The 13,979-nt window shown below is 39.1% G+C and overlaps 1 protein-coding gene across 1 annotated transcript in view; it reads left to right on the top strand.

The window, feature by feature from the left end:
* SH3YL1 (SH3 and SYLF domain containing 1) overlaps positions 1-13,979 on the top strand; it is a 48,479-nt gene that overhangs the window by 18,761 nt on the left and 15,739 nt on the right. Inside the window, exons 3-5 of the mRNA XM_023518426.1 lie at positions 1,171-1,284; positions 3,197-3,261; positions 13,866-13,977. Of these exons, the coding sequence (XP_023374194.1) occupies positions 1,171-1,284; positions 3,197-3,261; positions 13,866-13,977 (291 nt within the window). The remainder of the gene's footprint in view (positions 1-1,170; positions 1,285-3,196; positions 3,262-13,865; positions 13,978-13,979) is intronic.

Below are 13,979 nucleotides of genomic sequence, written 5' to 3'. Positions count from 1 at the left end.
ACTCAGGAGGCTGAGGCAAAAGAATCGCCTAATCCCAAGAGCTGGATATTGCTGTGAGCTGTGATGTCACAGCACTCTACCGAGGGTGACAAAGTGAGACTATGTCTCTAAAAAAAAAAAAAGAAAAAGAAAGTACACTTAGTAGATTGCTGTCTAAGAACACAACCTTCTTTCATGCCTCACTTAATTAAAAACAACTCCACAAGGATTACACTTGTTAACCTTTTCATGCTCTTGGATGAATGATTTCCAAGAGCCTGTTATTAATTTAAATTTTGAAATGGTGGCATAATCACATAGAAGTTTAGTGTTTTCTAGAGGCATCTACAAAACCTTTTTTGTATGTTGATTTCACTTCCTTGATAGACTATTTGATAAAAATGATAATTAAAACTATCATACAATTATATTTTTAGGCTTCCCTTGTTAGTTTGAAAGATGTACTGTTGTGTAATAAATTTATAGAATAGTGAGAAACTATGTATACACAAATTAATCATCATTTTATGTAATGAATATCTGAAATATGTATAAGTGAATAATTTGTAAATTGAATTCAATTTTCAGGGTACTAGTCATTAAAAATGCCACTTAACTATCAAAGAATATTATTTATAAACTTAAAATAACTCTTTAATGAGGCAAATTGCTTAATTTTTCTGTTTTTGAATTCAACATTTTACATTAATGAGAGACGGACTTAGCTGTAAAGCTGTAAGATGAAAATTCTCCCTTACACTATCTTTTGTTCATTTAAGTTTCTCTTTAATACTGCATGTATCTTAATTTCTTTGAAAATGGTAACTTTTATTTTTTAAATTGTGCATTATGTTCTGAATTAACTGAAATTGCCAGTATATTCACCCTGCTACTAGATATCAATAAAATCTCATTCAGATATCTGATTTATTTTGGCAGTTGCAGGATTGGGAATATTTATAATGGTGCGTTTAGCACTGCAAAAATGACAACATTGAAAGAAGAGGCAGGAGTAGATAGGCCTTGTGCCCATCTGCAGCGTGACAGTTTTATTCTCAGTTCTTTTCCGCTTGCCCTGGGGATTACCACGAGCACCCTGGGGCCGGCACAACCCTCTGTCCCTGCAGAGTCTGGCACAGCCCACCTGTCTGTGTAAAGAGCGCTTATCTACCTGTCGCTTTGATTTGACAGCCCACATAATCGCCAAGGCAAAAGGACTCGCAGTCCTGTCTGTGGTCAAGGCTGGGTTCCTGGTGACAGCCAGAGGAGGCAGCGGCATCGTGCTGGCGCGGCGTCCGGATGGGAGTAAGCTGACTTCTGCTCACTAGAGGAGTACAGAGCATTTCATAGGCTGCACAGCCCAGTGGGGGCAACAGTGCCCCCAAGTTTTAGGCAAGACCCAATGAGTAAATCTGACCTTGTTTTGTGTATATGTTGTTAATTATTCCATGGGGAAATATTTAAACATGATGGTATATGCATTTCCATTAGATATGAATCCTTACTCCTCAACTTAGTGGTACAGCTGCCTTGTTTTATGGAAATTGACATGAACATAAGGGGCCATCTGTGGACCTTTCTGTCTCTGCAGTAGATCATGAAAACAGTGACATTTGAAGAATTTCCACCAAGGCAAAATTATATCTGAACAGTATAATTTGGTTTTCTTGGGTAAAATCTATTACTTGATTTTTCAGAGATGAAATCAAAATATATTTGACAGGAAAGAACCAGCATTTATAGTAATATTTAAAATGTATGTAGGTGTGTCACAACCAACCGAAGTGCTTTTTATGCCAACTTAACATTTGCTGTTCAGTCACATAAGTGAACACATTTTTCTAATAATAGCTGTTTTTTAGCATAGATAATTTTGAGAGGAAGACTGGGACACTTACAGACAATAAATACAGGTGTTTGTGGAGCATATGGCCTTTAGTATCAGTCAGCCAAATCACTATTTCCTGTCAAAGTGTCCCCACAGTAAATGAGAACATGGCTGTGGAAATACAGCCGTCTCTTATTGAGTTGCCCGAGTGTTCATGGGAAGATTTCAGCAGTAAGGCCAAACGAAATAGAAGCTGGGGCCTAAAGTCTGTAAGAAGCTCTCTGGAGGAGGTCCCTGACTGGTAGCTGCAGATGAAGGGAGGAAAGGCTCTCAGTTTCCAGCTCTGAAGGTCCTTTTCCACCCTAGAAAGACCTTTCTGCTCGTTCAAAGCCTAATTTCTATCTCCTACCTGCAGCTTCTCTGCTGAGGGTATTTGAAAGCTATGCAAGTAAGTCCTGACACATCCCCCAGGAACACAGGGGACTTAACATAGGGACAGTTCCTAACACAAGGAACAAAACAACTTTGGGATCTTCAGCCAGTAATTTCTGTAATCAAAACTCCTCTAAGCCCAGAGAGATTAGTTTGGATACATTCAAGCAATATCCTATTATCTAGAATGCATAGTAGCAAAAAAAATTACAGTTAGAAAGTTATTAAATGTTTTCAGAAAGTGCTTTAGCTACACCATCCCACCCTCCCCCTAATAAATTAAAAATATTTTACAGGCTCACTTGATGTAACTGTTTCCGTATCAGGAAAAATAAGCACACTCTAATCCTAAAATATCATGACAAATGAAATTATTGTACTTAGTTTCCAAATGTAAAATTTGTCTTGTTAGAGTTTTAATAAGCTTATATTTGTAGTCTATTTCTTATACTAGACACAAAAGGTATTAAAACAGTTTTTACCTCAGAAATTTACAAGAGAAACAATTTAATATTATGTTTCCCTTAGAAGTGATCATAAATTCTCTTGAATCCTTTGGATCTCTGTATCTATAATAAAATTCTACTAAAGACTAAAGCTACAACTAAACTATTTTATAAAAGTATTGGGGATTGAAATTATCAAATTCCATGTATATTCAGTATGTAGGAAGTCAGTAGTTTGGTATTGTGCATATTGATGGAGAGAGATTAGAGGAAATGGGTCTGTGAGACTCATGAATATCTCATATTCCTCAAATATCTCCGATTTTCAAAAAATTGTATACTCTTTAAAAAACATTTTTAAACATGGGAGAAATACCTAATATTAATATCTAATAATATCTATTATTTTCAAAAGAAATACTATTTCTATTTTAGCATTTTTCTTTTTCATATTTATATGAGAAGCAGTTTTAATGTTAGAACAACATTTTCTCCTTGTCTGTCTTACTAGAATGGTCCGCACCTTCTGCCATTGGGATAGCTGGCCTTGGTGGGGGATTTGAAATAGGAATTGAGGTGAGTGGGTCATGTTTATATGTACAGTGGCCACATTCCTTAAGAGTACCTGAAACGCAACACAGGCAAACCAAGGCATTTCCTAGCATTTGTATGTCACCACTGACAGCTGTGAACATTGTTCCCTCTTCTCTGTCTCTCCTCCTTTCTCCCCTACTCTCTTTCCCTTCTCCTCTCCCCTACAGGCCTTGCTCTGTCACCCAGGCTGCAGTGGCACCGTCACAGCTCACAGCAACCTCAAACTCCTAGGCTCAAGTGATCCTCCTGCCTCAGCCTCCTGAGAAGCTAGGACTATAAGTGTGCATTGCCAGGCCGGGGCTTTTGTAGAGAAGAGGTCTAACTGTGTTGAGCAGGCTGGTGTCTATCTCCCAGCTTTAAGAAATACTCAAGCCTTGGGCCTCCAAAAGTGCCACTGTGCCCAGCCAGTTTTCTTGATAAATCTGTAACTAAAGCTATCTATTATAATAGACCCCATTTTTCTTCATTGAGAGTAAGATTTCTTTCATTCACCATTTCTTCTGTTTCTGTCTTAAGCACATCTGTTTAACAGATATATCTCAGCATCTGACAAACTATAACTGGCAATTTATGGATTGCTAATTGAACAATTCATAAACTATCATGTGCAACATGATATTTGCATCTCTTTGAAGTCTTTAAGAAAAAAATAACTTCACATTATTCAGTGTCTAACTTTTCTCCCCATGATCATAGCAGCCATCAAAAGGACCAGAAAACACACAGCAGGATGTGTTGTTCACAGAGGTCTGCTACACAGGGACTGTCCTACACATGGTATTAATCTTTCAGCTGCTGCTTTATTGCTCGGGGATTGGTAAATCAAATCTCCTAACATGCTCAAATCATTTTCGTCTTAAGATTCAATCAATTTCTCCCTAAGCTATCCTTTTGTAAATTTTCTCTGCTGCCATAGTTTTAAATTCCCTCATCCTTATTCAAGGGAAATACCTTGACTAACTCCTCTGCCTTCTTTATTTGACCTTCTTTATTCAATGCTATATAAATCTATAGTATAAAAGGAATGTATTTTAGTTTTGTTTATCATGATTGCATTTTTGTATTATATGTACCAAATAAAAGCCTTCAAAAATATCCCTGTCACCCTCTGGCCCTCTAGGGGAAGGTGTTCTTTCCTCAGCTGCCTCATCTCTCCTCCCCATCTCCCCTCCCATAGACACATATGTCACGTGGACCCCACGCCTCGATGCTAATTCTCCTCAGTTGCCATCTACTCTTTCCACAGCAATCTGACTTCTTGCAAGGCTGGGAATGGGGAGGGAACAATAGATCTTCTTTAAAGATCTATTTCAAATTGCGTTTATTTCGTCTTTTTTGTTTTTACAAATTTAGGGAGTGCAGGTACAGTTTTGCTGCATAGATAGATTGCACTGTGGTGAAGGCTGGGCTTTTAGTGCACCCATCACAGAGTGCGGTACATTGTACCCACAAGTCATCCCTCAGCCCCTCCCACCCACTTAACTTCTGAGTATCCAATGTTTATTATTCATTTCTATGTATATACTTTCGTTAGCTCGTTCTCTTCATGAGAACATGCAGTTTTTGACCTTCTGTTCCTGAGTTATTTCACTTAAGATAATGGTCTCCTGTTCCTGTTCCCTCCTTGTGCCACAAATGACATGATTTCATTCCTCTTTATGGCTGAGTAGTGCTCCCTGGCATGTGTAGAACACATTTTCTTTATCCAGTCATCTACTGAAGGGCACTTAGGTTGATCCCATGTCTTCGCTCTTGTGAATAGAGTTGTGGTGAACACTTGAGTGCAGGTGTCTCTGAAACGATGACTTCTTTTCCTTTGGGTAGGTCAGTGCAGCGAGGTCACTGGATCAACTGTAGTTCTATTTCCAGTTCTCTGAGAAATGTCCACTCTGTTTTCCACTGAGGTCACACAAGTTTACATTTCTAGCAACAATGTGTAAATATACCCTTTCCTCTGCATCCTCATCAACATCTGTTATTTTCTTACTTTTTAATAACATCCATTCTGATTGGCGTAAGAGAATTGCATTGTGGTTTTAATTTGTGTTTCTCTGATGATTAATGATGTTGAACATTTTTTTCATGTTTGTTGACCTTTTCTATTGCCCACTTTTTAATGGGATGCCTTTTTCTCTTGCTGAGTTGTTTGCTCTTTGTAGGTTCTGGCTGTTACTCCTTCACTGGATGCCTAGTTTGCACATTTTGTCTCTAATCCTCTGGGTTGTCTTTTTACTCTATTGACTATTTCTTCTTCTTCTGTGAAGAAGCTTTTTAGTTTAAGTTCCATTTGTCTACTTTTGTTTTTGTTTCATTTGCTTTTGAGGTCTTAGTCATAAGTGTTTTACGTAGGGCAATGTTCACAAGTTTTCCCTAGGATTTTCTTCAGGAATTTTATAGCCTCAGGCCAGCTTGAGTTAATTTTTCTATGTGGTGAGAGGTATGTTTCTGTCTACTTTGTGAAAGACCAGTTGGGTTAGGTGTGTGGCTATATTGCTGAGTTCTCTGTGTGTTCTGTTGATCTGCCAGTTTTTATGCCACTATAAGATGTCACTACACCTTGTAGTGCAATTTGAAGTCAGGGAATGTGATGCTTCTAGCTTTGTGCTATTTCTTGTAGCTGTTTGCTTGCAATAGCTTTGCCTATTCTGGCTCTTTTTTGATTCCATATAATTTTAGAATTATTTTTCCTAATTTTGTAAAAAAATAAACTGGTCTTTGAATAGGAGTTACAATGAATCTGTACATTGCTTTGAGCGGAATGGTCATTTTAACAGTATTGATTCTTACAATCCACATACACGAAATGTTCTGTTTGTCTGTATCATCTGTGATTTCTGCATCAGTGTTTTACTTGCAGAGCTCTTTCACCTGCTTGGTTAAATGTATTCCCAGACACCTTATTTTTTGAAGATATTGTAAAGATACTGGGATTAAGTTCTCAGCTTGGTTGCTATAGGTATATAGAGATGCTACAGATTTTTGCATGTTGATTTTGTATCCTGAAACTTTTCTAAATTTATCAAATCTAGGGGTCTTTGGAAGAGTCTTTGAGGTTTTCTAGGTATGAGATTGTATCACTGGCAGAGATAATTTGACTTCTCTTTTCCAATTTGTACACTCTTTATTTCTTTCTCTTGCCTGATTGCTCTAGCTAGGGCTTCCAGTACAACATTGAATACAAGTGGTAACAGTGGGCGTTCTTGTCTTTTTCCAGTTGTTAGAGAGAATGCTTTTAACTTTTCCAGATTCAGTGTGATATTGGCAATGGATTTGTCATATAAATATGTGCGTGTGTGCGTATGCCTAGTTTGTTGAGGGTTTTTTTCATGAACACATGCTGAATTTTGTCAAATGCTTTTTCATTATCTATTGAGATCATTATATGGTTTTTTTTTTCATTCTGTTTTTGTGATGAATCACATTTATTGATTTGCATACATTGAACCATCCTTGCATCCCTGCAATAAAACCCACTTACTCACAGTGTCTTATCTTTCTGATGTGCTATAAGATTTGCTTTGCTATTACTTTGCTGAAGATATGGCATCTGTGTTCATTAAGGATCTTAATCTACGATTTTCTTTTTTGCTGTGTCTTCTCATGTCCTCATATTCTTTATCTCTCTATTGTACTTTCTTTTAAATTCAGTGAGCATATTTTACTGTAGCACTACAATTTCTTTAATGATCTTATCAGTGTGCCAGTGGCTTCCACTATCCAATCCTCATTGCCACTTGTTGGGGCCCAGGATTGGCCAGGTCTCTGGCCCGGCTTGTCTGCTGTCTAGATGTGGACCACCGTGTTATCTTGCTGGGGATCAACTGCGCTTAGCAGAAGGGAGAGAGAGAGAAAGATAGTTTTTGAGGGAGAGAAACAGTCTTGATAGGAGAGTAAGTCTTAGCAGTCTTCATAGAGAGACACCAGGCAGATGCCCTGCGAGCCGGAGAAGCGAAGAAGTCAGAGTGAGCAAGTCCGTGAAAGAATGTGTGCACCCCAACTGTTTGCTCCTGCAGCTTCTTATAGACGTGATCCCGTGGCTACTTGCATCATAGGTGTAGAGACTGCCAATCACCAATGATCTCATCTCTCAAGCTCTTGTGTTAAGGAGCTCCAAATCCCTTCCTCATGCCCTTATCACCAAGGTGTTAATATTACCAAGATGTTATATCACAGGTGTTTCTTTTTTTTAATTTTATTAAGTCAAATACGCATAGATCATGAATGCATTCATGCATATGTGGGGTACAATGTGCTGATTTTTTTTATACAATCTAACGTGGTGACATTAAACCAATCAATGTAGCTTTCACCTCCTTTACTTGATTATTGTGCTGAAACATCTATGTTCTCCATTTCACAGATTTGACTTGTACCCTTGTCATATGTTCCATAGGTGTGATCCCACCTTTTACCCTCCCTCTGTCGAGCCTCCCCCATCTCCTCCCCTCCCACTCCACTTCTCTCCAGAGAATACAGAGTGTTGTGAGCATAACTCTCCCTTCTCCTTCCCATGAGCTATATGGCCTGCTACATCAGTGTATTTTTAAGTCATTTTCTTAGTGGTTGTTCTAAGGTGGGTGTCAAACGTTTTTCCTCTGCCACACGTTGGAAGCTTCAGACCACTTTAAATATACGAACACTAACAAAAGCTGATTAGCAAAAAAAAGGCTCTGTGCATACATTTTGTGATGTCTAACAATGCAGATAAGCAAATGAAATCCGTATAAAATCAGCATGTGGTGCTTGGACTGCAGGTTGGACACTCCTGCTCTAGGGCTTACGGTATGTCAGCTTATCAGAAATGATTTAAAATGTGCATTAACTCAATTCATTACATATAAAACTATTACTCCTGTATAGTTTTAGGGCCTTTTCGTCTTTCTTTTTTTGCACTATTGTTATGCATATTATATCTAACAATACTTAATAATTGATATAATTTTATGTCTTTTGGAGGAATCCAGAGAAGAACTGAGAGCAAATATTTATTCACTGAACTTGTTAGAATAGCCTTCTGATTCACTATTTGTGGCTCTATTCAATTGTTTCCATGAACGCAGGTCACCAGCTCGTGCCATTTCCTTATTTCAGGGCAGACTTGCTTCACCTGACTCCTCTGAACTGTTACTATCAAATATATCACATTTCTGTATGTTACTGGCCCCCAAATATAGTTACATACAACTTGTTTCAAACAATTTATTCTTAAATCAGTTAAGAGGATGAAGAAATATACATTATACTATAATTTATAATTACATTATTAATTTTACTGTACTTTTTTAAAATGTGGATTTGAATTACTGTCTAGAGTCACTTTCAGCCTAAAGAACTTTGTTTAGTATTTTCAGTATTTCTTGTTAAGTGGGTCTACTAGCACAAATTCTCTTAGCTTTATTTTTCTTTTATTCTTGGCATATCTTTATTTCAATTTAATTTTTGAAAGATAATTTGGCTAAATATAGGATTCTAGGTTGACTGTTTTTTCTTTCAGCTTTCTGATTTGTCATCCTACTGCTTTTCTGATGAGAAATCAGTTATTAACCTAATTTGGGTTTGTTTTATGTGATGTTATTTTTCTTTGCCCCTTTTAAGATTTTCTCTGTGTTTTAACATTTTTACAGTTATGTACCTAAGATGTGTCTCTATACTTATATTACTCAGAATTTGTTAAACCTCTTTACTGTAATGTCAGCTGCTGTTTCTTTTTTTTTTTTCTTTTTTTTTTTTTCAGCTGCTGTTTCTTTGAAAAAAATATTGTCTTCTTTTTTCCTTACCTTCTACCACTTATATCATTGGTGCACTTAATTGTGTCTCGGGTTTCTCTTTGTTTCTGTTCATTCTTTCTTCATTCTTTTTCTCTTAGTTTTTAAGATTGCTTAATCTCTATTCATCTGTCTTCATATCTACTGATTCTTTACTTTTCCTACTCAGCTCTCCTGTTGAACTCTTCAGTGAATTTTTCATGTTGGATAACTCCAGAATTTCCATTTGGTTCTTTTGTATAAATTTTATCTCTTCATCATTATTCTTTATTTGATGAGACAGTCTCATTGTCTTTTTTTTTTTTTTTACTTCTTATGCATAACATTCTTTAATTCTTTGAACATATTTATGATTGTTATTTCTAAATCTTTGTCTGCTAAACTAATATCTGGACCATATGAAGGCAGTTATCTCGTGTGCTTTTTCCCCTGTGTATGATTCATACTTTGCGTCTTTGCTTGACTTATTATTCTTTGTTGAATGTTGGATATTTTAGATAATATATTGTTTCAATTCTGGGGCTTGTTGCTGCTGGTTGGTTTGTTTGTTTGGCATTTGTGTGGCCTGTCTGACTTCTGTCCCACCCTCTGGGGGGACTCCCCTAAGGGTGCAGCCCTGGACACAGGTCACCTGAGAGGACGGTGCCCACTATTTCTCTCCTGGTCTCCATCCAGCTGTTTGTCTTTTGTCACACACCATTTCTCACATGCCTTGAGAACATGACGTAGGTCCTTTGCAAGGCTCCCTTTGAGGCTTGTTCCTGCTGCAGGGGTCTCTTCTCAGCTGGCTCCTGTTCTCCCTGTCAACTTCCTTGACCACCTGTGATTTAGCTTGTTACTCTTGTGGAGCAACCAGCCTCATCTCACCTATTTTTTCACCAGTGTTATTGTTTTTGATAGTACCGTGAACTTCCTCACTCTTTGTTCCAAAAAATGGCCTTTCCCTTGAGGAGAGCTTTGGAGCTCTCTCTGCTTGCAACCTGGTTCTTGGTCTGCCTAACATTGCTGCTCTGTGGAGCTAGAGGCTGGACTGCAGCCCTAACACTGGATGGGGATAGCAGCCTCTGGTCTTCGCAATATGCCTCTCCTGGAGAGCTGCTGCCCCACAGGTGAGCTGGGAGAAAGTGAGTGGATTCCTGGTATTCCTGGACTGTGTCCCTGGGGTCCAGCATCCACCTTGCTTCCAGGATGCTGGGTACAGGAAGGTGTGGCAGGCCTCTCCCCTGCTCTGGCCTGGGGTAGAGCTTTGCAGCATGGACCTGTAAGAAGAAACATGCTGAGCTCCTCCTAGGAGGTTCTGTAACCCAGGCTTAGGTGGAGAAGGGAGCTGGTGCCCCTGCCTCCATTTTCCCCTGGGGGGGGGCATAGGCTGTGCTCACATCACCAGTTCTCACTGCTCTTGCCAGGATTTAACTACATTCACTAAATAAATGTTTCTTCATTTGCTATATGCTCTTAGGACAATTTCTAGAGATGTTAATTTTTTAAATAATTTTCACCAGTATGATTATTTTGCTGGGGACAGAGTCTGCTACCCTTCATGACACCATTCCAAATTCACTTGTCAACCAAGTGTTCTGTAAATGATTTTTAAATACTCAAGAGCCCTTTTAATCTTTAGATGGTATTCTGAATTACAGACACATGATATAGTAGGATGGGGATTCAACTTCAATTAAGCTTCAACTCTTTTATTGGTCATAGAACATTGAGCAAAGTACTTAATCTTCCTGAAGTAAGCCTATAAAATAAAATTTTAAAAAGACCTTGAACAAGATGATTTTTAAGTAACCCTTTCCCCTTCTGATACTTGAGGCTGGTATCAAAGCTTGCCTGTTATGAGCCAAAGTCTGTAATGTATCATTCTGTGCCTAAGCCAGTGTTTTTCTTCCTCCAAACATTCCCCCAAACTTTCCACTCAGATACATCCAATCCTGTGAAGACCCCGAATTTGCTCTAGGCCCTTCATGTGATCTACAGAACACAGAAAATGATTTGAATGTGAGGGAGGGAGTGGAGGGGACTATGTGGGATGCCCCCACCTGCTAGTCTAGAATAGCTGGGGGATACTCACTCATTACTTGCAGTGGAGGCCTTTGAGCATTAGGACTTAATTCACTTAATACAGGAACTGTATTAAAGGGCCACGGCATTAGGAAGGTTGAGAACCATTGACTTACAGAATCCTGGTGGAAAAAGGCTGTCATCTTAATCTTGTGTTCTTAATGTGGTGTTAAGGTCAGTTTTCTTAATTAATGAGACTAGTTGTGTAAAGAATGCTTCTTAGCAGCTATGGGCTGAGGCTGCTCCTTGCAGCTTATTGCACCCAGCAGTGGTTCTCCGGCCTCTCACACCTTCAGAGTCGTTAGTTAGTCCAGGGGCGTTAGTGTACGGGATTCCCCAGGCTTAGGTGGAAGGCCAGTGTGGGGGTAATTTATATTAATCTTAACCTTTAGACTCCCATTTTTTCTACATGGTGGGAAGTCATTGCTTCCTAGTTCTTGGAACTTCACAGGTACTGAAAAATCATCCAAATTAGTGCATGGATTCCTGCATCTGGGATAGAGACCAGCTAGGGGACGTTCTAAGGAGCAATGTGGGTAAAGACAGTGGAGATTGTGACAAGTAGATATTTTAAATCTGTGGTCTAAGGAAAGGTAGTGTTAAGACCATCTTTAAATATTGTTAATATTTTATTTGAGGGACAGTTTTAGCACAGCCCGTGGCTCTGAAAACTTTGCAACATGTCTTATCTTTGGATCTGTCCAGGTATGTGGTGTGTGCCCAAAGCCTGTCAATCTTGTTTCACCCAAGTCTGGAATTTGACCATGTCAGACACCTGGTCTTACTTTGCTCTGCAAACTGTAACATGGTTAACTTTCAATCTAGACCTCTTAAACTTTTATCAAGTTCTCAAATAGCTGTTATACTATTCTCCTGTGTTGCATGCTGGGCTCGTTTTCTCAGAGAAAGTCTGTTTTTCTGCTCACTCTGAGCCCAGCCATAGCAGTGAACCAGGAGCTGCTGGAACTCCCAGGTGCCTCAGGCTTTCTGCAGAATTCTGACCTGGCTCCCTCTACCTTGTGGAGATCAGATAGAAAAATCAAAGACTGACTTTTTTCCTTTAGAGTTGACTCTTAGGCTTTGCCTTGCTTGTGGTACTGAGATGCACTAAGTGGAAGAAGAACATAACAACTAGAGTAGCTACAAGGTCACAGGTGGAAATTTACCTTTTCTGGGTGAATATGTGTCAGGAGCTATGCAAGACAATTTTGTTACCTAAAAATGCATTCTTATAAGATACAGGTTATACAATCATTGGCAATGTTTAATTTTGCATAAGAAATGATAAAGAATTCTATTTTGTTCAGCACTCTAATCCTTAGAAATTGCCCATAAAATAAAAATAATTATTGGCAGGAATCGGGGTAAAGAAAGCATTTGTATGGTCAGGTTGTCTGGTAAATTTAGTTTCTCGTATGTATTTTGAGTGGGTTTTTTGCATAAAATTATTCAAATTAAACATTTGTTGACCATCTACATATTTGTTAGGTCTTTTCATGTGGAATGTGCTTTGGTAAATAATAATAGGACTTTTCTGTAGTTCAGATGAAAACGTTGATTTAAAGACATGCAGAAATATACAAATAACTATATAAGTTAAGATACCTATTAAATGTAAGTTTGACCTCTGCATGTTTTGTCACAATATGGTGAATGTGCCAGGCTTTGCAAATGATTGCAGTCTCACAAATGCAGTAACTGTTCATATTCCCATTTCACAGAGATAGAAACTGAGGCTTTGGGTAGCTTTGTGATTTGCCCCAGGTCACCCAGCATGCAGGAGGCAGCTGTGGAGTACACCTGAGCCCATACCATTGTGCCCTGAGTGTTAGAGGTGCATGTGACACTTGTAGCCGAGCCTCACAGTCACTGCACAAAGGAGGTCCTAGTGCGCAGGTGTTCAGTGTGGGACAATGGGAGATCCAGAGTCCAGTTGAAGTGACCCAAGCCACACAGCTCCTAAAGGAAGAGTGTAAGTGGGCCACGGGCCTGCACCCCAAGGGCAGCTTTCCATTCATTGAGGTCTGCTGGTTTCCCATTCTGGCCTTGGGGTCCACTACAATAGCAGTAAATTGAGAAACAAATGTTTTCTTCATGTAGACATGCCTCAAACATATAGTCGAATCTCATCCTAGTTTTTGCTTTACTTAGAGAAAAAATTAAGTCATGATAGTGGGTACTAAGTAATGGAAACCAATTTGCCTTCTGAGATAGTTAACTTCTGTGACCTGCAATGAAGTGCCCATGCGAGGCTTCCAGGCAACAGGAACAGTGCCCAGCCAGGACATGAGCGCAGCAGTCTCTTGGGACCTTTGCCCCGGTAGTCCCCAGTTCTGTGTTCTTGGGGTCTGGCTCTTACGGCATGTTTGGCATGAGGAGATCAGAGAACACGTTTGCTCTTCCCCACACACCTAGTTATCAGCTCTGCCAGTTGCCCAACCTTACCAACCCTGAAGCGTCAGAATCACCACCATCATTGCCAGGTGCTGGGATGACTAAGGACGAGGATACAGGTAAACATCACGGTATACATTTGGTGCATAGCAAATAGTCATTGAGGGTTTGCTATAATTACTTGTGGCAATATTAGCTTCCCACCTCATCACTCCAAATAAAAATATGGCTCTTCTTTCTTGTTCTTTCTCTGTATTGAAATTCAGCTATATTGCATATAGTATATTTAAGTTTTAGTCAGCATATAATTTAAGCTTTATTTAGTCTTAACTGTTTTTAAATAAGTGGGTTTCTGCATTTTAGGTATCGGATTTAGTAATAATTCTGAATTACGGCAGAGCTGTAGAAGCTTTTGCGAAGGGTGGTAATCTGACACTCGGCGGGAACCTCACGGTGGCTGTCGGGCCTGTGGGAAGG

This window comes from Otolemur garnettii, unplaced genomic scaffold (genome assembly GCF_000181295.1).
Source record: "Otolemur garnettii isolate 467f Iridium unplaced genomic scaffold, OtoGar3 scaffold00139, whole genome shotgun sequence".
Lineage (NCBI taxonomy): Eukaryota > Metazoa > Chordata > Mammalia > Primates > Galagidae > Otolemur > Otolemur garnettii.
This window is presented reverse-complemented; position numbering and strand designations above follow the sequence as displayed.